General features: G+C 39.7%; 1 protein-coding gene across 5 annotated transcripts in view; it reads right to left on the bottom strand.

The window, feature by feature from the left end:
- Wapl (WAPL cohesin release factor) overlaps positions 1-23,061 on the bottom strand; it is a 69,732-nt gene extending 46,671 nt beyond the window's left edge. For 2 of the 5 annotated variants that reach the window (XM_006252725.5, XM_063275139.1), the window contains exons 1-4: positions 22,248-23,061; positions 18,950-19,470; positions 4,551-5,600; positions 583-683 (exon numbers count right to left, since the gene is read on the bottom strand). In XM_006252725.5, coding sequence (XP_006252787.2) covers positions 583-683; positions 4,551-5,600; positions 18,950-19,448 — 1,650 coding nt within the window. In that variant the 5' untranslated portion in view covers positions 19,449-19,470; positions 22,248-23,061. Of the gene's footprint in view, positions 1-582; positions 702-4,550; positions 5,601-18,949; positions 19,471-21,819 lie in introns of all 5 variants that reach the window. The other 3 variants (XM_006252726.5, NM_001427279.1, XM_006252724.5) reach the window with 3 other exon arrangements.
- Between the last annotated feature and the right edge of the window lie 1,345 nt (positions 23,062-24,406).

Genomic DNA, 24,406 nt, shown 5'->3' with positions numbered 1-24,406 from the left:
TTAGGGAGACAGCTTAGTCAGTAAAGCACTTGCCTTACAAGCATGAGCAACTCAGTTCAATTCCAGCACTTACATAAAAACTGGGCACAGGGCTGGAGAGATGGCTCAGCGGTTAAGAGCACCGACTGTTCTTCCCGAGGTCCTGAGTTCAAATCCCAGCAACCACATGGTGGCTCACAACCATCTGTAATGAAATCTGATGCCCTCTTCTGGTGTGTCTGAAGACAGCTACAATGTACTCATATATAATAAATAAATAAAATATTAAAAAAAAAAAAAAAAAAACTGGGCACAGCAACACATACTTGTAATCCTAGAAAGGTAGAGACAGGAAGATTCCCTGGGCTTTGCTAGTCAGCAGTAGTAGTCTAGCTGAATCTATGAACTCTAGGCTGAGTGAAATCCTGTCTCAAAGAAAAATAGGGAACAATAGAGGAAGATACCTTAAAGGGTCTTGAGGAACCCAAAGGCACATGCAGAATAAACAACAAAACACACACACACACACACACACACACACACACACACACACGTAAAAAAATTTTTTTTAATTAAAATCGCCAATAGTAATGCTTTACTTACCCGTTTGGGGCCACTAAAAATCTTTCTGGTGTTTTCCTTGGATTTATCTCCTTGTTTACTTATGGGCTTCTTCACACTCTCAGGCACACCAGGCAAGTCCTCTGTAAAATCCAAGTTTTCTGAAATGGTAATCAAAACTAGCTAGCATTCCACTGTTTCAAGCTATGAGAGAATTTAAGGCTTTTTAAGAAAACTTTAATGTTGGGGAAAATAATAAAGGATTAAAAAGTAGTAATGGCTGATATAACCCTACCCTCTACTTCAAAATCTACTACATATCTGTTCTAGTTGTATTTTGTATTAAGAGCAAAAATCAAATCTTTTCTCTTTTGCTGAGAATGGGTCTTTATGCCTGGAATTCACTATATATCCCAAAGTGGGATCTAACTCATGGCAATCCTCTGCATTGGTCTCCCAAATACGGAAATTACAGTCAGGCATCACCACGCCTGGCTTAAAATTGTTTCCAAAATAAAATTTGAACTTCATAGATAATGTAACTGCCAGAGATCTATAGTTACTAACACTGATATATAATTTACAAACTCATAAAAATACCAAATTTCTCTAAATTTCATGCTTTTTCTTCATTTTAAGTTCATGAAATCATGTTGACTTAAAAGAATACTTGCTGGACGCCAGTCAGGCAGAGCTGATGAAGCAGACTTAGAATGCAAACCTACGTAGTCTGTGTCAATGCTGTAGTTTGGTGTCAATGCTGTAGTCTGTGTCAATGCTGTAGTCTGTGTCAATGCTATAGTCTGGTGTCAATGCTGTAGTCTGGTGTCAATGCTGTAGTCTGTGTCAATGCTGTAGTCTGTGTCAATGCTGTAGTCTGGTGTCAATGCTGTAGTCTGGTGTCAATGCTGTAGTCTGGTGTCAATGCTGTAGTCTGGTGTCAATGCTGTAGTCTGTGTCAATGCTGTAGTCTGTGTCAATACTGTAGTCTGGTGTCAATGCTGTAGTCTGGTGTCAATGCTTCCAGTACCTTTATGTGTTTGTGCTAAGTGGGAGTTTAGAGTTCTCTGATACATGGTAGGTAATTTTTGGTGTGACTCTCAAAAGTCAAAGACATTTCATTTAAGCACCCTAGACATAGTTCGAAGTATGTAAGAAGCTGCTGACTTCTACAAAGACAACCACTATAAATTTTTTTTTAAGATTTATAATATGTATGAGTGTTTTATGCAACTAATTCTTTGAGGAGGGTTTTCTTACACCCTTTTTGTTCCCACGTAACTGCAGGGTCAGCTCTAGCCTATTTTAGCTCCCGAATAAAAGACAGAGAGCTGGAATTTTAGCAAGATTCAGCACTAAGCTAGGCAGGTTCTGAGCTACTCTAACCTGGTTCTCTGCATTTCCCAGCTATGTGGTCTTTTACCTGCATCTGTCTTGCCCTGGCTTACTCAGGTCCATGTGTGTCCTCATGGCTGCTCTCTCATAGAGGCCTCAAAGGAGATCCTGCTGGTCCATCCCCATGGTCTCTCACCTTCTTCTCCCTCTCTCCTCTCCAGTCTCTTTCTGGGACCCAAACTGGGATTGGATGGAAGTCTTGCCCTATTTTCTTCTGTCTACTAACTAGCCGATCAGTTCTTTATTAGCCAATCGGAAGTGATGGAAAACAAGTTTTATTTAACATTAAGACTGGAGATGATTGACCATGCCACTGTCCAGACTGCAGATGGCTGGGCACAGAAATCAGCATCTGAATACAGTGCACAAAACCATCCCCTAACAGTTCTGCCCCTATGTATATAAATGAACTACACGCCTGCCTAGGGATACTGCAGAGATGCTAAGGCATCAGATCCTCTGGAACTGAAGTTGTGGGTGCTGGGAACTAAGAGCAACAAACACACATAACCACTGAGCCATCTCTCTAGCCCCAAAGAAGACAAAATTTTAAAAAGCACAATCTCTGGGTGTGGTGCACAGGTTTAATCCTAGCACTTGTGAGGCTGAGTCAGGAGGAAAAGAAAACAACAAAGATAGCTATCCTTGGCAAGTACAATGCAGTTCAATGACCAGTGAGTCTACACATAAAAGCTACTAAAGGACTAGATTACTTCTCAAACAATTATAAACATTTCCTTCTAATTTAAAAGAGAACCTCAACTTTTAAAAAGGATTACTTTATATCAAGACTGAACTGCAACTTGGTGTTTCTCATCCAAGTGCTCTTTAGTTTTTAAATGTTAAATTCAGTATCAACTTCACTTCTCAAAGTGAATCTAACTTTCCATATTCCAGAATTTAAGTTCTATTACTCCAAGATGCAAAAAAAAAAACCAGACCTAGCTCTCACTAGACACTCAACTATTAAGAGAACCTTATCATTGAGCCTACAATCTTGACACAAATCATATTAAAACAGAATACATTGAATATTCAGTAGACTGAACTATATACTTTGCTTTGTCATGTGTATATTTGTCATTGCACATGTGTACATGTGATCTCTGTCTATCTGTCTGTCTCTGTCTATCTGTCTCTCTCTCTCTCTGTGTGTGTGTGAATGTGTGTGTTATGACATAGCAGTTCTATTCCTAGATATATACCTAACAGAAATATGCACATATTACTCCAAGAGATGTGTACTACATTATTAACAGTAATTCAAAGATAGCCAAAATATGGAAGCAACCAAATGGCCATCATCCTTTGTGGAGCTGGCAGAGTAGTATCCTGTATAGCAATGAGACAAGCTCTCACTGCAAATAATGTGGCTGAACCTCACAAATCCAGCATGCAACAGTGAAGCCCAGCAGAATAGATACACACTTTATCAATCCATATTAAACTAATAAACAGACAAGGTTACTGTATAGCAACAGAAACAAGAAGATGGGGCCTACACTGGGGAAATGAAAGCATGGCTGAAATGAGGCAGCAACCTACTGAGGGCTGGTAATTCCCCTTTCCAACATGAGTCAGACTAGATGCATAGGTATACTTTCTTTGTGAAAACTCCCCAGTGTCTTCATGTACAATTTTTTGGCATTTGCAAATCTGTACTGTATCTGTATATGTGCGTGCTGTTGTTTCAATAAAAAGCCTGCCTTTTGATGGCCTCACAACCCAAAAAAAAAAAAAAAAAAAAAAAAAAAACACAGAATACATACCTACTAGTACTTTTCAATCCTATGAAACCACAATTTAAGAGGCTTGGAGTATGTTTTAAATGTTTTTTTTTAGTCTTGTGCGACTTATAAAGGGTTTAATTAATTTCTTTTGAGTATGTCCCCCGTTAAAACCATCTGTTATCAGTACAGTTCTAAATATCCAAAAACTACACTTATGTCTACATTGCATTTGGATTTTCAAAGCTAAAACAAGATGTTTGATATCTTTGTCCCAAAGACTCAACAGTATAAAATTCTCACATAAACTCCCATATGCTGGCCTAGGGTTGTATTTCACTGGAAGAGTTTACTTACATGCAATTTAGTAACTTATATGGGTTTAGAACCCAATCCAAAATAAAAAAACGTTAAATGACAGTTACTGATTTAATATATATAACACTCCCCAGTATACCATACAATTTCAGACCTAATCATTTACATGTAAAATGCTATACTTATGCGTAAGACAATCTATGTTTCTACTAAAGTGTAATATAATAAACTAAGGCTCAAGAGATCGCTCAGTGGTTAAAGTTTGCTGCTCTTCCCAAGGATCTGAGTTCAGTATTCAGCACCCAGGTTAGGTAGCTCACAACCCTAACTCCAGCTCTGGTCTCAGACGGCGCCTGCACTCACGCGCATGCACATACCCACATGCAGGCACACACACCAACATACAACTAAAAGTAAATCACACACACACACACACACACACACACACACACACACACACACACCAAACTAAAACTAAGTATTAGGGAAAGAGTCTACCCTTTAATTAAAGCCTGAAAACCACTTATATTAAATACGTATTACTTTATACATACATCTTACAATTCTCACCTGCATTATTAGTACTAGACTGACTATCCTGGGAATTGTCACTGCTTTCAGGAGGAGGCTGCTGGGAAGGTGATGGAGCTGTTTTAGTTCTTTTTTTGTCTTTCTTTCTTTCCACTTGACAGTCATCATCGTCATCATCTTCACTTTCACTGAGATCGTCAAAGCCAAAATATTTAATTTTGTAATTAGAACTTCCAGAACCCCCTTCATCACCTCCTGTCTCATCATGATCTTCAAAACCAAAAAATTCAAGTTTAACATCCTTTTTGGACTTAGTATTACTAGGTCGAAATCTAGTAGTGGTCTTGGAAGTTGCAATATCTGCCTTTTTTCTGAGCCGGCCAGCTTCTCCTAAATCTGCAGGAGTGGACGCCGTGAACTCATCCATACTCCTTTCCATAGTATCCTGGATGGTAACATTACAAACTGACAAGCAAGATGGATGTAAAACAGTGTAATCTCTAGTCCGTCCAACTGTTCCTCTAAAACTGGTCCCACAACTTACACTACCTTTCTTTGCCTGATTCAGGCCATCTTTACTTGATTCACTGTTTGCTTTGGCTAAGGTCTGACTGGTGCCATCCATTAGCTTATCAAAATTTGACGTTCCCTGTGAGGATTTTGCTTTATTGGCCCTACAGTACGTCCTACAGTTGCTTGGCCTAAGAACACTTTGTATAATATCTTCTTCAAAGGCTTCGTTTAGATTTTCCAATCCTCCAATCCGATTTTTTAAATCCTCATCCTTCATCTCCAAAAGAGAATCATTATCCAAACTTAAAATACAGTCTTCTGATCTGATATCTTCAAAATCATTATCCCATTCATATAAACCAGTTCTTACAGATCCTTTGACTGGACAACTTTCAGATGGAGACTCTGTTCTTTTTGCAGACTGGGAATTCCAAGTATCACTTGTTTTAGTCTCATCAGCTTTACATTCAGAAGCCGCTACAGTCTCTGCATTGGGCTTCTTAGTACTATCTTCAGCATTCTTGTGAAAATGGTGACTATTTTTTTCATGTTCTTCACTAAAATTCTCCACTTTATCTATAAAAATGAAAAATATGTGAGGTTAAAAACATGTTTTTATCAGTAAGCATATTGACAAATAGCAGGGCTATCTGAACATTAGTATAAAATAATCTTGAAATAGCTGCAACGATTTCAAATTGAAAAAAAAAGTTTATACATCAGACTCTCCTCCTGCCATCTTCTGCCTGTCCCTGGACACTCCAGCATCTTAAAACTGTTATGCTGAATTCAGAAGAAATTCTAGCATTACTAAGAAACTGAATTAACTGAGGATAACATTAGATGACATTTATACTTTCAAGTAACTGCTTAAATTTAGTAGAACTTAAAACATACGTAGCAATGTGAGTCACATGCCTTTAAGGGGCATCTGTACTTACTGAAATAGGGCTGCTTGGACAGTATGCTAATTTTGTCAAGAAACCTGCCTGCAGGAAGCTTCCCTAGCTATTTCTCTATCTCTTCTAATCCTAACAGCCTCAACTTCTAAACAGTGGATCTGATGCCTATATAATCTATAGTGCCTATTTAGGATTATCAACCAGTACTGCAAACTTAACATGACTATTTATAAGTAAGAATTGCATTTTTGTTGCCTTAAACTCTTTTTTTTTTTTTTGGTTCTTTTTTTTTTTTTTCGGAGCTGGGAACCGAACCCAGGGCCTTGCGCTTCCTAGGCAAGCGCTCTACCACTGAGCTAAATCCCCAACCCCGCCTTAAACTCTTAACAACAGAAAGAATCACTTAACATCAGAAAAGCAATTACTTTACCTTTCAAGTAAAAGACAGCAATGATTCAAACTAACACCATGATCTTTGAGCATTAATTGTTAAACACTGGCAAATATTTACTCTATGCCAAACAAAAACCTGTTTCAAGAAAAATACATCTACATTTAAGAAAAACTATTTACAAATCTTTTGTTTTGAGATAGGGTCTCACTATATAACTCTGCCCTAGAACTCATGATATAGACCAGACTGGCCTCAAACTCACAGAGATCTGCTGCTTCCGCCTTCCTAGTGCTGAGATTAATTAAAGTCATATGCCATAGCACTCTCCTTACTTACAAGTCTTAATGAATACACCTTCAAACACAGTCAAAAAGAGTGTTTTATATGAATGAATTAATTATATAATTTTTGATGTTACTCAATGAGTTTAAATATAATTTAACTGTGGCATAGGCCTGTAAACCTGCAAGAGGATACAAAGTTCATGGCAACCCTGGGAAACTTGACACTGATTCAAAAGAAAAAGAAAAAAAAAGGGATAATTTAACTCAGTGGCTAGAACACCTACCTAATTTGTCTAAGATGTAATAAGTTAAACTACCTCATGGTTATTAATTAATGTATGTCTGGGTACCCATGTACCATGATGCTGGGAACCACCTCTTCAACCCTCAGCTCATTTTTATAGCTGTATAATATTCCATGGAAGGGACTTTGTGGGGGATAGTTAAGAAGTTATAGTATGTTTTGAGACAGGTTTTCACTATGTTTCACCAAATGGCCTACAACTTGCTATAGAGATCATGGCCCTAAATCACAGAGCCAGCCACCTGCTTCTGCTGGGATTAAAGACATGCTATCACACACAGCTTGCTCTTGTTTTCTGAGACAGGGTTCCCTCTGGAACCCAAGATGGCCTCAAACTAGTAATCTTTCTGCCTCATGTGCATAATACCTGGCTTCTACTACCTTAATATCTCAAAAAAAAAAAAAAAAAAAAGACTGTTTTAGGTATAAACATTATTCTGATTTAGACAGATCTAAAATTAAACTTCATTATAGTTTTATAGAAACATTACTATTTTAAGTTTACTGCCCTCATTTCTCCTATGTGTTGTGTTTATGCATTTCATAAGTTGCCTTTGAAGTGACTGAAGTAGTAACTGCTGCTAGCCTACCTTTGTAACTTGTAAGAAGGGTGGTAAGGAGTTCTGTAAGTTTGAGTATGCAGCATTCACTAAGCAAACAGTACAGAGTAACAGTCAGTAGCAAACAATCCACATACTATGTACATAGCAAAAGTAAAAGTAAATTATTACTCTAGTACATTTTTAAACTTCTAAAACATAGACCGTTTCAGGCAAAAGCTAATTTAACAGAGTTCTACATAGGAAAAACTGCCCACGTTCTCCACAGCAGTATTTTAGCATGTGAACAGTGTCCTATACTCCTCTATTATTTAACTTCCCAAAAACAAAAATCTTAACTTGTTTTTGAAAGGTTATCACTTTATCTGCAGATTACAACTGCTTTTAACTGCCCTCCCACATCAAAACCAGTTTCCTAACAGATAAACCCATTAGTACAGAATATTCATTTACCAAAGGGGTTGGGGAGGGAAGTATGATGGCTAGATTTTTTGGTTTGTTTTATTTTATTCTTTCATACAATACACCCTGGCAGCAGCTTTCCTCCCTCCATTTCTCCCAGTCCTCTCATCCTACCTCTCCTTCCAGATCCACCCCACTCACTCAACACCTCTTCCTCCCAGAGACATCAACCGAACAAGGCATAACAAGATGACAATAAAACCGGGCCCTAACCCTCACAAGGCTGGGCAAAGCAACCAAGATTGTGAATTCGAAGCCAGCATATTACATGGACTGTCTCAACTTCACATCCTCTAAGAGAAATTAAATGACCACGTTTACTTAACAGATTTTTATACAGAAAGCTCTGTCTCTAAACAAATCATCTATCAGAAGAAACAGTTGCTGGCTGAAGTGGCACCTGAAAGGTGAAGGCAGGGTGATTAGACATTTGTGGTCATCCTTGGCTGCAAACTGCAGAGCTTCTGGGCTCCATGGGACACTGTCTCATAAACCATATGTAAGTAAACAAGCAAGTGAAGAGAGCCAACCAGAAAGATGAACAAACTAGGCGTGAGGGGAAGAGCACACTTCCCTCCAGGAAACCTCCTGGCCAGTCATCACTAAACCTTGTCTTTCATGGCTTTCATGGTAGTAATCAACTTAGCACTTGTCCCCTCTTCCCTTCCTGAAGAGGTTTCAGGTAGGGGTATCTCTGAAAGTCTCAACCCTCTAATCCTGATTGCATCCATCTACCTAGTGAACACTATTCATCCTAAAGCTTCTTAAAAAACGGTCAGCCTTCAGTTCATTACAAGATGATCTATGTAAGATTCTAGGACCTTGAATTTTATGCTTGGAAACAGAACCAAATACAATATAACTAGTTGTACAGCATATACCTAAAAAGCTACAATTAACAATATACTGTCATTCTAGGGAGAACTATGCTAGCTTAATGAGAAAAAGGCTAAGTAGGAAGATTCTAGCCAATATCAAACAATATAAACAAAGTGCAAGTAAAGGGGTTGGGGTTTTAGCTCAGTGGTAGAGCGCTTGCCTAGCAAGCGTAAGGCCCTGGGTTCGGTCCCCAGCTCCGGGAAAAAAAAGAAAAAGAAAAAAGAAAAAAAAAAGTGCAAGTAAAAATGTGTAAAAGATACTACATACTCTAAAGAAAACAATCCAACATAAAAAACAAGTAATTATTTTTCTACCTTTACCTAGGTATAAAGTTTGATAGAAGGATGATACCAAGTTTGGGATAGGGGGTGCATACTATTAGCAAGAAACGTGGTATTGTCAATTAAAATTTTAGTAGTATATATATATCCAGGGCTAGAGAGATGGTTCAGCATAAGAGCACTTGCTGCTCTTCCCGAGGACCCCAATTCCAACCCCATCACATACCATATGACTCACAGCCACCTGGAACTTCAGCGGAAAGGGGTAAGCTTTTGGCCTCCTCAACACCTGCACTTATATGCAACATACCCAAACACAAATGAAGACACTCATACTTAACGACATACACTTTAGAGCAATAAAAATAAAACTTTAATATATATATATATATATGCCTTTTCAAAATTACTTTTAGAAATTACTCCTACCACTATACTAACACAGGTGACATGGTACTCAAAAACTTAGAAAGATGTTCAATGCAACATTTACTTGCCACAAAAACACCCAAAACCACACAAGGCAGAAGCTTAAGTACGCCTACCTGGTATAGGTATATGGAAACTATGGTATATGGAAACTATGAGCCTGCTAAAAAGAACAAGATGTATCTACAATACTGAGCGACGTACATCCTAAACTTATCCTTTAACTGTACTAAAAGCATGATACACCATACATATGCACATTCCAGTATTTTATATCTCACATTGTGTGTATGTTTTGAAACAAGATCCCACTGTGTAACCAAGACTAGCCAACAACTATGTAGCCTGGGCTCATTTCAAATTAGAGATTGCCCTGCCTTGCTGACCTAAATGCTAGGATTATAATCATGCTATGACACTCAACGTGTGTTTAGGTTTTGGGGTCATACACAGTACATAGGCTGCTTAGGGATAGTTCAATGATAGAATGCACATTCCCATACTCTAGGTCTTGGGTTCTAGCTCCAACAAAGAAATAGAAAGTATTCATGAAATCTGAAGGAAAGCAACTTCACTGTCAAGAGAACATGTGGGTACTGACCATGAAAAAGCCAGAGAATGAACTATTATTTGTGAGTCAGGAGCTAGGGGTATTGCTTGGTTGATAGCTTGCCTAGCACACCAGGCCCTTGGGTCAGGCTCAAGCACTGAATAAATATAGGCAGAGTGGTGGGTGGCACCTGAGTGCAACAGGATGGGGATAGGAGGATAAGAAATTCATGATCTGAGGCCAGCCTGGGTTAGAGACGGTTTCAAAAAAATAAAAAAGCTCTCAACTTCCTCAATTAATAAACTTTACATCAAGATTTGAAAGTTAAAGCATCTTTTTTCAGTTAGCATATAAAATACTCTAATGAAACACAAGATTATGTCATTTTAAAGATAATAAATGAGGATTAGGGATGTAGTCCAATGTACAGTGTACGGAGCTTAACTAAGGCTCTAGGTTTCATACTTAACTTGGACGGAGGAAGGGAGGAAGGGAGGGATGAAGGGAGGGAGGGAGGGAGGGAGGGAGGAAGGGGGAGAGAGAGAATACAACCCAAAAACCTTAACAAAAATACTACTCAAAAACTGAGCATAGGGGTTGGGGATTTAGCTCAGTGGTAGAGCGCTTGCCTAGCAAGCGCAAGGCCCTGGGTTCGGTCCCCAGCTCCGACAAAAAAAGAAAAAAAAAAAAAAAACTGAGCATAGTAGTGTATCTATAATCCAGCACTTAGGAGCCAGAATTACATATAAAATTACTATTATTATTATTGTTGTTGTTGTTGTTATTTTGGCAGCAGCACTGCCAGCACAACCACTGCCAGCAGGTCTACTACACAGAATGATGGCCAAAATTAAACCAACCCCCTATCATTCATATCAACAAAACAGCCCTTATCTTTATACTTACGTAGGGTTCTGCAGTAAGGAGCTACTGCTTCTAGGACAACATAATTAGGTCCTCTACAGAAAGACACTGCCTTATAAAGCAGGTTTCTTCAATCCCTAATCCATTTGGATGGGGTAATAGCCTCACTGTTAAGAAGGTTGGGGCCTCATCCCCTGTGATTTTCCTATATCCCTCCTATACCTTTGTAAATAACCCCTCCTCCTATTACCTAATTTGGGGGTGCCATCTGTCTCCAGCTGAACCAGTTCTTCTCTTTAAAACATGTACATTTACATATGTGAATTTTCTCAGTCCTCAGGTCACTACAGCCATTCTGTGAAATCCTCCTTTAGTTAACTTTTGTATCAGCAATCCCATGCCACTCAGCTGAGCCGTCAAGAGCTCTGGCTGTTTCATATTAGCTTTCCTTTTTAGTTTCTTCTTCTCTCCACCCTTAAGTATAGGAAATTTTTCACAGCTCAATTCAAATACTTAATGACTTCATGGAATCCTGCATTTTCAAATATTTTTATACTTAGTCTCACATTATAAATTATCTCAAATCAATGCTTCTTAATTTAAGTTCCATCCTTGATCTCCCTCTCAAAAACCAGTTGTGGTTGGTTGTTCACAGCTCTAAGTCTAAGGGAACAGAATATTGGGGGGGGGGGGGGGGGGTCGGTCCTGTGAAGTGCTATAAAAATAAATCTCATTGTGCTGAAAGTAGTTATTCATGACCAGCACAGGTCAATGCTACACCTCCTCAATGCACACAGGAGGACAGTATGCTTACACTTTTATTAATTACTACATAGCTGGTATTCTCTTAGATGTGAGGAAGAGCTTGCTAATGGCTTCCTGCGCTCTTGTTTCATCTTACCTTTGAGAACAACATTGGCTTTCCTTGGGGGGGGGGGGTAGGGGGGGTGGAGTGGTAGAGATAAGAAATAAAAGAATGATGGTACCTGCTATAATCCCCTGTACTTGGGAAATACAGGCAGGACAGGAGGATCATTTTCAGGTACGTCTTCAATGTAAAGACAGCCTGTACTAGTCTCCAGAGAGAAATAGACAGAGATCAAAATCTACTTAATAAAGGCTGGGGATGTGGCAGGATGTAGAAGGCCCTGCATACAATCTCCAGCAACTACAAAAACAAACAAAAAAAAGACACAAAAATCTGCCTCAAAATGTACATACTATCGAGTTCTGTTTATATATAGCACACAAAAAAGGTATTTATTAGCTACATAAATAAGATCCATTTTATTCAGTATTAAAAACTCTGGCCTTATTTTACCAAAAAAAAGAAAGAAAAAAGAAAAGAAAATTTAGGGGCTAGAGAAATGGCACAGTGGTTAGTGGCTCAATTCTCAGCACCCACATGATAGTTTACAACTGTCTTTAACTCCAGTTCCAGTTCCATAGCACCTGGCAAGCACACGGTGCAGATGTATATGCCAGGCAAAATACCCATACAAACAAAGTCAGTCTTTTTAAAAAGTTACTTAAAGGGCTGGAGAGATGGCTCAGCGGTTAAGAGCACTGACTGCTCTTCCAGAGGTCCTGAGTTCAATTCCCAGCAACCACATGGTGGCTCACAACCATCTATCATGGGATCCGATGCCCTCTTCTGGTGTCTGAAGACAGTGACAATGTACTCACATACATGAAATAAATAAATCTTAAAAAAAAAAATTCAAATAATCCTTTAAAAAAAAGTTACTTAAATAGAAACAAATGAGAACTTGTAACTTGCTTCAACATCAAGATAAAATCGATCTTAAGACAGCTGTTTTATTCTAAAATCATATATTGCTTGTTTATTTATTAAGTTCATTCCTACCAGAATATGACAATACCATATGAAAAGACCAATTTGGATGTTTCACAGCTATTCCATTTAATTCAAGTTATCCAACTTCTGAATGGTGCTTTACCCTTTTAATGGGAATTAAGCCAGTTTTACAAGGCTATGATTAAGAACTGATTGATATATAAAAGGCTTAGTTCAAAGCTGAAACTAAAAACAGAATAGATTTCTTACCCACTTTTCGTGAAGCTTAAAAATGACAAGTATATTTTATACAAACAACACTATCTAAAGGCAAATAATTTCCTGATATTATTAAGTTAAGATTGACATCATCAGGCTGGAGAGATGGCTCACTGGTTAAGAGCACTGACTGCTCTTCCAGAGGTCCTGAGTTCAATTCCCAGCAACCACATGATGGCTCACAACCACTTATAATGGGATCCGATGCCCTCTTCTGGTGTGTCTGAAGACAGTGACAGTGTGTACTCATATAAATTAAAATAAATAAATCTTTAAAAAAAAAGATTGACATCATCTCAGTTAAGTTTGTAGCCCATTTTTTAAGAATATTCTGTAAGTATGTACATATTGCATCCCTCTGTGTGGATAAATACACAAGAGTGCAGTTGCTCAGGAGGCCAAAGGTGTTAGACTCCCCTGGAACTGTAGTTACCGGTAGGTACTCAGGTCTTCTCCAAGAGCCATATGCACTCTTTTTTTTTTTTTTTTCTTTTTCTTTTTTTCGGAGCTGGGGACCGAACCCAGGGCCTTGCGCTTGCTAGGCAAGTGCTCTACCACTGAGCTAAATCCCCAACCCCGCCATATGCACTCTTAACCCCTGAACCACCTCTCCAGCCCAATCCTAGCTCACTTGAAACTGTCAAAAGTAGAATTATTCATTCCCTCTTTCTGAAAATCATCTTTGGTTCTAAAATCAAATCTCAGGATGTCCTGATAATACCCCCCAGCAAGCTTACACACTCAATACAGCTTTAAGCAAATGGAAAAAACTTATTGGCTATGAAACCAGCCATGCAAATTAAGAGCCTATGCTATGGTTATCTCAATATTTGGCAGGATATGTAGACTGAATCCCAGCTGGCTGGCATGGAAAGTGTGCCAAGAAGAAATGTAAGTCTCTACATAATTTTTTTAAGAGTCCAGACTAACAAAGAAGAGAAATAGAAGTACCCCACATAAAAAGCAAAAGCAACCTTTTTAAGTCCTGGGGTAAGAAGATGGTTCAGAGGTACTGGCTGCTCTTCCAGAAGCCCCAGCACCCACAACCGACTTGACACTCCAGTTCCAGGGGAATCCAACACCCTATTCTGGCCTCTACAGACACTGCATACATATGGTGCATAGGCTTTTTTTTTTTTTTTTTTTTTTTAAAAGACAGGGTTTCTTTGTGTAGCTCTGGCTGTCCTGGAGATCAATCAGACCAGGCTGGCCTTGAACTCAGAAATCCACTTGCCTTTGCCTCCCAAGTGCTGAGATTAAAGGTGTTTAATGTACAGACCCGGATTCCAAGCTTGAATACGGGCATGTACTGGTAGTAGAGTACCTGCCAGCACACAGAAGGCCCTGGTTCAACAGCCAACACCAAACAACCCCGGGTGTGGGGAAGACCGCCTAGAATCCTTGCATTTACGAAGTGAAGGCTGGAGATCGGAAGTTCGAGGTCATCCTTGTTCACATAGTAATCACAAGACCAGTCCAGGATACACAGATCCTGTCTCAACAAGACAACCCTCTCACTCCACAGTGGGTAAGATGAGTTAGCTGGTAAAAGTGCTTGTCATGCAAGCCTGACAGTGAGCTCATTTGCTGGAATACATGGTAAGAAGACAGAACTGACTCCAAATAATGTACTCTAACTTCCACATTCCAATCATGCTCGTGGGGCCTGGAAAGGTGAATACTCCTCTCCCAGAGAACCTGAGCTCAGTTTCCAGGATCCACGTCAGATAGCTCACAGCTATCAAGCTCCAAAGGATCCAATGACTCTGGCACCCACACTCATGTAAACAAACAACACAGACACACGCATAAAGATAAATAAAAATGAATCTTAAGCCAAGCATGGATGTGTATCCTTTAACCCCAACACTCAGAGGGCAAAGCCAAATCCTGGTCTACACAGTGATTACCAGAACTAGGGCTACATAGTGAGACTGTCTCTTTTAAAAATAATAATAAAAAATAAAAGGTTGAGTAAAATGATTCAAAATAGACTACTATAGACAGCTTAAAAAAAGATGAACTCTAGCTACTGCTTAAAGTCATTTTAGTGCCACACCTAAGAACTGACTAGTATAAAAAACAAACTGAAATCAGCATCTTGTGTTTATAAAATTAAGAATTTGCAGATAAAACCAGAACTACTAAATTTACTTGAAAATAAATACATACAGGATGGAAGGTAAGAAGAGTAATATGCGGGGTTGGGGATTTAGCTCAGTGGTAGAAAGAGCGCTTGCCTAGCAAGCACAAAGCCCTGGGTTCGGTCCCCAGCTCCGAAAAAAAGAAAAAAAAAAAAAAAAAAGAAGAGTAATATGCAGAAAAGATGACATACAATTTGCTATACACTGAGCTAAGGGGGTATTCAATGGTAGATGACTAACCAGTATGCATAAAGCCCTAGGTTCAATCCACGGTATCACATCTTGCTGGAATTTCCAACCCCAATAAGCCCATATGAAAAAACACAATCCAGCTATTATAATTGAAAGCTATATGCCTAGCTTGGGCAAATCTAACACTATACTAATTTATTCCCCAGCAATGAGACCCCTTGCTACTTGTTGTTTCTCCTGCCCTCGTGGTTCTGGTGCACCACGGCTTCCTCCTTCTCTTCAGTCCTCTCTCCTTCCCCTCTCTCAAACCTCCAGTCTCACCCTTCCCCTTCATTGCCCAATCACAGGCTCTAGCCTTTATAGACCAGTTAGAATGGGGAGAAGGTTCACATGAGATCACTGCTCCAGGGGGGAACCTCTTCAGAAGCAAGATTAACATCGGAATACAAACAGCATCAGTCAACTCAGAACCCTCACAAGGAGAGAAAAGATGCCCTGCCACATAACATACCAACTATTGAATACTCGGTTCTTTCACTATCTTTCTGAAACTGGAAATTTTGTGGTTTTGTTTTGAGCCAGGCAGGGTACTTTAACAACTCAACCTTTCCCTAGAATTCTTAGACAGTTTGTAATACTTTCTACTCTTTTCCTTATCTATTAAGCATCTGTTTACAAAATGGCAACCACTGATGTCTTTAAAACTGATTACTTACTCATTTATTTACGTGTGAGAGTTGTGCACATGTAGGACACACAAGTCATGGTGCACATCGAGTGTATGAGGTCAAAGACAACCTGAAGTCGGTTCTCGCCTTCTACCACGAGTTCCCAGGACACAGACTCAGGTGTTCAGGCTTTACCCCTAGACTAGCTGACTAGTTAAACCATTCTGGTTTATTATGACTTCACTTCGAATTTCCTCTTCAAGTTAACCATAATCTTTAAAAGTACTACCCATTAAGAAGTATTTAAAACAAAAAAGTGTAATTTCGAAAAAGAAATCACAATTCTCTACTGATGAAAAGATGAACTTAATGTGAATTATTAGAAAAAAACTGATAAAACTCTTTTAAGTTTGGATAAGCTTTTCTTATTGGTGTGAAATAATTCAACTACAGAAAAGAGTGAACAAATATCTCACTGAAAAGATACTATGGAACTTAATTTAAACCTGCACACTTTGAACAAGTACATCTACATACTTTGAACAAGTTGTTGATAAAAACAAATTAAGTTTTCTGAGTAAAATTAAAGAACTGACAATATGACAAAAATGCAAAATCAGGAAATCCCAAAAGTTTAGGTGAAATGGCAAAAGAAAATCTATAAAGCTCAAAAGCATTCTGTTACAGAGCCAACTTCTAAATACATGAACTTATACATGGTTTATAAAAATAACTGACTTATACACACTTTTAAGTTAACACTATTACAAAAATTAAAGACACTTCAAGTTTGCTTCCTACCCTATAAGAGTTGCCAGAGTTTGCAAGCTTCAGAAAGTCAAGGGAAAATACACAAACTCATTCTGTGGCATAAGTCCCTTACCACTAAGTGTGCATTTATAACAAGGGAAGCAAAACTAGATTTTTTTTCTAGAATACCTGTTTATCTTTATTTTTGTATGTATTTTCTCCTCAAACTTTATTATAATGGAGTCTGGAATCAGGGTCAACCCAACTACAGGCATCATCAGAACTACAATCCAGCTACACTGGAATGTGAAGCTATTTTATTCCACAGATTACTGCATTTCTAGCAACTTCCAACAGCAATTTGAACAAATGTAAAAACACACTACCGGGGTTGGGGATTTAGCTCAGTGGTAGAGCGCTTGCCTACCAAGCAAGGCCCTGGGTTCAGTCCCCAGCTCCAAAAAAAACAAAACAAAACAAAACAAAAGCAAAAAAAAACACACTACCACCATAGAAACATAATTAGATACCTCCTACAAATACTCCTATTCCTCTTATAAAACATTTTTTCCCTCGACCCTCTGCCACCAGGCCCCATTCTCCCTTGATCCTCCACAAGGACGTTAACAAACTTGCACCTTTAGTCTTCTACAGGCTACCTACCTCCTGTGTAGGACAACTATCTGGAATCAGCAAGAAACGACAATTAAACACTACAATCAGATAGTAGGCTCAACAACATCTGAACAACCAAGAAACCTCATTCAGTGGCTAAGTGCACTGGCTGCTCTTGCAGAGGACCTAGCTCAATTCCTAGACCCTACATCGTAGTTCCTAACTGTTTGTAACTCCAGTCCCAGGGGAATCAGATGCCCTCTTCCAACCTTGGTGGCCAGCAAGCATACATATGGTGTGTGTATATATATATATATATATATATATATATATATATATATATATATATATATATATATATGCATGCAGACTTATAAAAAAAATAAATCTAAAAGTAATTGAAAAAAAACCTCATTCTAATTTTGCCACTAGCTGATCTTAGAAAGTTACCTAATCTCTCCAAACTTTACAAAGTGAGCAGAGTTGAGTAAAAAATTCATTTGCACTCAGAAATTGTATCTTTATGATAAATTTTAGAAGCTGATCTGGAAACAATGTTAGGCTTCTTTTGATTTGTTTTCTTATGAAAATCTAGCTTAAGGTAAGAACAATGCTTTAGGAGAAATATGAACAAAGCAACAACCAAAATGATTATTAGCCCAGAGGATCAAGAGGACGACAACAAAAGCTAGCTCACTCACCCAAAGGTTGAGAAAATTAGAAAAAAAGCTCAGCACTTTTAGCAAAGCAATGCAAGTCACACTCCCTATCCTACTTGATGTGTTATTTACATTAAGACTACAACAAATTCCTTGTAGACAGTCAATAAACTCACAGTATTATAAAAAACACTATCCAACAAATCAATGTATAAAGACTGTTCCCAAAATAATACCAAGTAACAAGTCTCTAAGATGTTTGAATTAAAATTTAAATCTGATTGAGCTCTGAAAAGTTTTAAGTGCTTTATAAGGGGACCGGAGAAATAGTTTAGCATTTAAGAGCACTGACTTCTCTTCCAAAGGACCCAGGTTCAGTTCCCAGCTCCCACATGGTGTCTAACTTCAGTAGCTCCTAGCTTCTAAAGGAAGCAGGCATGCACAGTGCACATTTATGCAGGAGACATACACACACATTAAACAAACTTATCAATATCTCCTACTAATCATAAATGCAGGGAGGAAAAAAAAAAAAAAACAAATGGCAACCACGCACATCCTTTGTGGGGGGGTGGGGTCCAAGACAGAGCTTCTCTACATAACAGTCCTAGCAGTCCAGGGGTCTGAACTCCAAAATAAGCCTGCCTCTGCCTCCCAAGAGCTGGAATTAGAAGAGCGCACCACCGCAACTCAGCAACCACTTGGGCCTTTTAAGGTGCTAATGAAACAGCTCAGTAGGGGTGCTAGAAATGCAAACCGGACAACCTCCATTTATTTATCTCTAGAATCCATGTAGACATGGAAAAAAACTATACAAAGTTGTCCTTTTCTTTCCAAACACATGCATGCACACAAGTAATAAATTAGAATTTCAGTATCACATAAATGGCTTTAAATACATCAAAACTTACCTGAAGTTATCAACTTAGTACAACTACTTTTGTTTGCATTGTCTTCTGGAATTCTATTTGTGTTCTTTTCTTTCCCAATTAAAGAATCCTCCACAAGTAAGCATCTATCAGAAGCAAAACTGTCTTCACCCACCGCATGACTACATTTGCTATTAGCTTCAAGTACTGAAGTGACTTCTTCCAGCTGAACAGCTTCACTGGATTCTGAGTAAGAGGAACCCTTACCCTGGGCTAAACTTTTTGAAGAAACAGGTAGAGACTCATCATCACTATCAAAACCAAAAGGATCTCCAGTATCTTCTTCTTCTACTTTAGGTTTCTTCGGAATTTCTTGAATATCTGGTTTGAAATTGGGCCTCTTCTGCCCTAATTTAGCCATAAATGTGGTCTCTCCCCATTTTGTACTAAGAGTAGTCCGTTTGTTGGAAAAAACTTCATCAAATTTTGAACTGCCATTTCCTCCTTTCCTACTGTAAGTTTTCCCAAATCTGGATGTCATTTTGACACCTGTTTCATATTCCCTGTAGAAAGAATTTTGAGAAAATATAATTAGCAAATTTTTAACAAGTTTTAAGCATTCTATAAAAAATAAGATCCTAGGACTTCCTTATATAGTTTTCAACATTCAGCACGCAAACTTTTTAAACTAGTTTAAATAAATGAGCTGAAGAGGTTAATTTTCCATTCTTTACTTCCATACATCAGGTTTGGTAGTGTTTTGGCTTGCTTTTACAATAAGAACATATTCATATGAAACTTACAAAGTTTAAAAAAAAGCTTACTACTAATCAACTTATAATGCAGTACCTACAAATTAACTTAAAACATTCAAATTCCATATCCTCATACACAATTTAATCAGAAAAATAATCTAGAGTAAATACACAAATACAAAATCTTTAGTCACAATATATATAATTTCCAGGATCTAAACAATGTCAGTTGATCAAACTTAGTTCTTTGAAATTTTTACAACCCTTCATAGAGGGTCAGAAAAACGTATCTTCTCACATAGTATAATCTGTAGATTCTACCCAAGCTTAAAGGTTCTGATCCTTAAACTAAAGTGATTTTAACTGACTTTAAAAGCTCCTTCAGGGCTGGAGAGATGGCTCAGTGGCTAAGAGCACTGACTGCTCTTCCAGAAGTCGCGAGTTCAAATCCCAGCAACCACATGGCGGCTCACAACCATCTGTAATGAGATCTGATGCCCTCTTCTGGTGTGTCTGAAGACAGCTACAGTGTACTTATATATAATAAATAAATCTTTAAAAAAAAAAAAAAGCTCCTTCAATAGTCATCTCCCTAAACTCAAGAAACCGTTTTCTACTTCCTTTTATCTCTACAGTGCTCTGCTTGTCACTGAGTAAGTTTTCTGAAGTTGGAGAACTCCATTTTACAGAGGTATATGATTTACTATTATAAATAGAAATATTTAGCCTTTATTTTCCTCTTCAATTTACAAACCCATTTACTTGACTAAAAATATACTGAAAAAAATTTCCGAGGGGGGGAAAAAATCGAACATTTTAAAATACAAGGTATAATACTTTTTACAGCACAAACAAGCAATCATTATCCCTTTTTCAACACTTTGACCTTCCACCGTTTAAATATCAATTTACCAATTCTAGGGGGAAGGAAGGAAAGCAATTACTTAAGGGCTTGGAAAATCTTCATTACTTGGAAATTTAAAATAAGAATATTTAACTTACATTTTCAAATGTTTTTGAGCTACACTTTTAGTATTTTTATTAAGTTCTTACAACCTAATGAATCACTATCCAATTTAATTCAGCAAATTTTCAGTAGACTTACCACCACCCTAATGTTTGAAAGGAAACCAATTCTGATTGGACAAAATAATAATTTAGTCATCGTACACATCTGTGCTAAGAGAAAATTTAGCTTTCCTCAGAGAGTTTCCATTTTGTAGTTTTGAAAACTAACAAGCTTTATTGTCTTTCTTGTTAAATATGGCCTAATAAACAAAACCAAGCTGCCAAAAGCAAGAAAATAAAGTCAGTTCTTTAAGCTGTGACAAGTAAACCTACACACATATATCACAATAAAGCTGGAATGTTTGGGGCACACATACACCGCAATCATCTAAAAATGCTGACTAAAGCCAAGTCAAAAAAATCTAGACTTGATCTTATTTATGACATCTGAAAAACTCACGGTAAAAGCAGTTCTAAAGCCACAAAGCATTCACTGTGCAGGATTAAGGTCTGAAAATGAATATCTGATACTGAGTTAAGTAATAAGACAACTGTATTTTTAAAAGATCATATCTCAGAAATATACGCTGATGTATTAACATCATTAAATACTGATGAAAATATCAGTAATTTTTTAATATTAAGGAATGAGAATCATATAGATTAAGAAAAATATGGTGAGTTATTATCTACTGAATCCAGAAGGTATAAGTACAAGAGTTCATTATATGATTGCTTTTACTGTTTTCCATAATGCCCATTTTAAAAAGTCAGGAGACTACGGAGAGGGCATTATCTAAGCATAACATATGTACAAATTCAGCATATATATTTGGCATGACGTTTTACATACACACTATCCTGTTCAGGCTTCAAATTTCACCAACAGTCCTAGGTAAAAAGGAAATGAAGGTTCACAACTAAGTGTTTTCGATTTGGGAGGCCTCTGCCTCACCCCAAAGCCCAGCGGACTTTTGACGGAAGTGCATTGGGACTTAAATTAAGGAGAGGGTATACAAAAACAACCTCCTTACACTTAAAGCGGTAAAGAAAGCTAGCCTCTTCCAGGAAAGAGACCCACGGTAAAGCATTAGGGGGGCTTCAATTAAAAGAGGAAAGTGGAAAATAGAGGGAAACAGAAATTCTCACCTGAGGCTGCGAGTGCGCCCCGAGGCAGTAACCGAGACACCCCTCGGGCTGGACACTCACGCAACTTTTCTCCTCCCAACCCCCACCGCCTAGGAAAGGGATGTCGCTTCGGACGCCCCGGAAGCTTCTGCTACTGAGTCCCCGAAGCAAGGCCTCGGTGACGGCTAGAGGCGGTGGAGACGACGGGGAAAAGAATTCAGGACTCAAATCAACCGGACCGGGTTTGGAAGAGATTAGTCAATCAAGAAGCCGCCCGGAAAAGAACTCAAAAGGCAAAAATGAGAGGTGGGAAGGGAAAGAGTTCTTCAGATCCTCCAGTGCCCAACTTCCTTAGAAGCCAGGTGAGCAACGAGACTCGCACCGCCCCTGCCTCCTCCACCCGCCCCAACTCACTCCGGGCCTAAGCAGCCGCCCGAGACCTCACTTACCCTCGGCGCCTGGCGGGTGCTTTGGCCTCGGGCCGCCTCCGCCTCTCCCGCTCCCAACGGCCCACGGGCGGACGCGGGAGCCCCGCGCGAGAGAACAGTGCCGACCGGTGCGCCAAGAGAGGCGAGGGGCTGTGCTGCCGTCACAGTCCGCCGCTCCGCTTCGGTAAATAGGAAGCCCGGTCGAGGGGGGGGGGGGTGAGCGGCGGCCCCGCAACTTCCCTCCCCACCTCGGGCGCGCCGGCCGGACAGGGCCTAGGCCTCCCTGGCGGCCGCCGCCGGTGCCGAGGCTGCTACGTGCCCCAGCTAAGCCGCCGCCGCCTCCTGCGCCGCCGCCTCCGCCGGTGAATGGTCAGCGCTGGAGTTTGAACAGGGCCCTGAACCATCTCAACGCCATTTGCGCTCCCGGCCCCCACCTCCTTCCTCCAACAGCCGCTCGCTCCGTCACTCCGCTTCCCACAGGCCCCGCGCGGCCGCCCGACCCCGCAGCCAATCGTACGGCCGCTTACTCAAACCGCCGCGCAGGCGCCGCGCCCCGCACGCGCCGGCTGCCACGATTGGCTGGAGCGCGAGGCCCGACGGGAGTTGTAGTTCTCTTCCGCAAGGTCTTGGTGTCTAAAGCCCGGTTCCGGAGCTGGCGAACTGTATGGGTTCTGGCTGCGGGCCTGATGGACACTTCACCAACTCGGGAACCAGTTCCAGTTCCTGGCCACGCGACGAGACGCAGGTGCGGCGCTGGAAGGCTCGCGGCACAGTGCAGGCAGCTGTGTCAATCGTTTCCCCTCCAGGGACCCTCCGGTGTCTGGGGACAGTGACTTGTGCAGCTGCGCTGAGCCTGAGAGGCCACCGCCCGGACCTTGGAGGCGGGCAATTTGGGGCAGCCTTTGAACTGGTCTGACGGTGCGAGCGAGCCAACACAGGTAAACGAGGGCCGAAACCAGGAGTCCGGTGCTGGTCTCCTCGCGGCCCGGATCCGCTTCAGCCAGGCGCTTCATCCCCTCCCACCTTACTTGTCAGTCCCCACTACGGAGTTCGGTCTTCTTTCCCCTACCTGTTAGCAATGACAACCACCCCTCACCCCACCCCACCCCGCTCCCCGAGTATTGTATATTACTAAAGAATTCTCATCGTCATTATTGACTGTGCTTACGGTAATGTGGCTTTAAATTTTTTTTTTAAAAAAAGGATACTACAATGTTGATAAGTAAAATGATCCGATGCGTTTATTTTGTTCTCTAAAAACGGGGAGAGAAGAGAATAAATTAACTGAGGACGTTCTTCGTTGTGGGAGCTGCGGGATATGTACACATACGCTATCATACTAATGTTTGTCTCAAACTGTTCATAATAAAGTTTTGGTTTGCGGGCGCAGGTCGTTTGTTTTGGTTTTGATTTTTAACTAACTAGTCCGGGACAGGAAGGTAGTGAATGATGGACGAAGTAGTGTAAGTTTTCTTCTGCAGAGACTTTCATGTCAGTGTATTACCTAATTGAGGAATTTGGAGGGGTTTTATTTTAAGCCTTCAATGGAAAAATAGCTTTCTAAACACCGTACAGTCAGCTTCACATAGGAGAAGTGAGTGGTTAGCCATCAGCCTTGCAGTTAATGGAGACTCAACTGAGAAATTAGAAAACTACTAATTGCTTTCAGTGAAAAGACAACCTCTTCTGCCAGATTTGCCTTTAAGATCTCCTCAAGTTTCAAGCTCCCTTCAGTGTAGTCAGGAAAATCCTAAAGAGGAAAAGTATAAGTAAGTGTTTCTCCAGCATGCCCTTGCTTAGACACCCTTGGCAATCCCTTCTGCCACCCTCTTAAAAACAAAAACATGGGCCCTTCCCAGTAGGAATTTAAGGTGGATTTTCAACACACTTGAATTGTTTTCCTTTTGATGCTAAGTTTCATAACTTACATTCTTGCGTTTCCAGTTTCCCTAGTATTGTGTATGTATTTTCTCGGACTGACTTCACAGTTAAGCCACCTGCCCCTTAACGTATGCTAAGGAACCAGTTAATAGGTCTTGCACTATGTATGGTATAGATATATGACTTATTTGGGTCAATTTTGTCTTTTTAATCAGCAGCTTGGGATATTGTTTTATCATTTGTTTGAAGACAGCTGGCAGAGGTGCATCTGCACTTAGGTTAATTATTTAGATGACATG

Source organism: Rattus norvegicus, chromosome 16 (assembly GCF_036323735.1).
Source record: "Rattus norvegicus strain BN/NHsdMcwi chromosome 16, GRCr8, whole genome shotgun sequence".
Classification (NCBI taxonomy): domain Eukaryota; kingdom Metazoa; phylum Chordata; class Mammalia; order Rodentia; family Muridae; genus Rattus; species Rattus norvegicus.
This window is presented reverse-complemented; position numbering and strand designations above follow the sequence as displayed.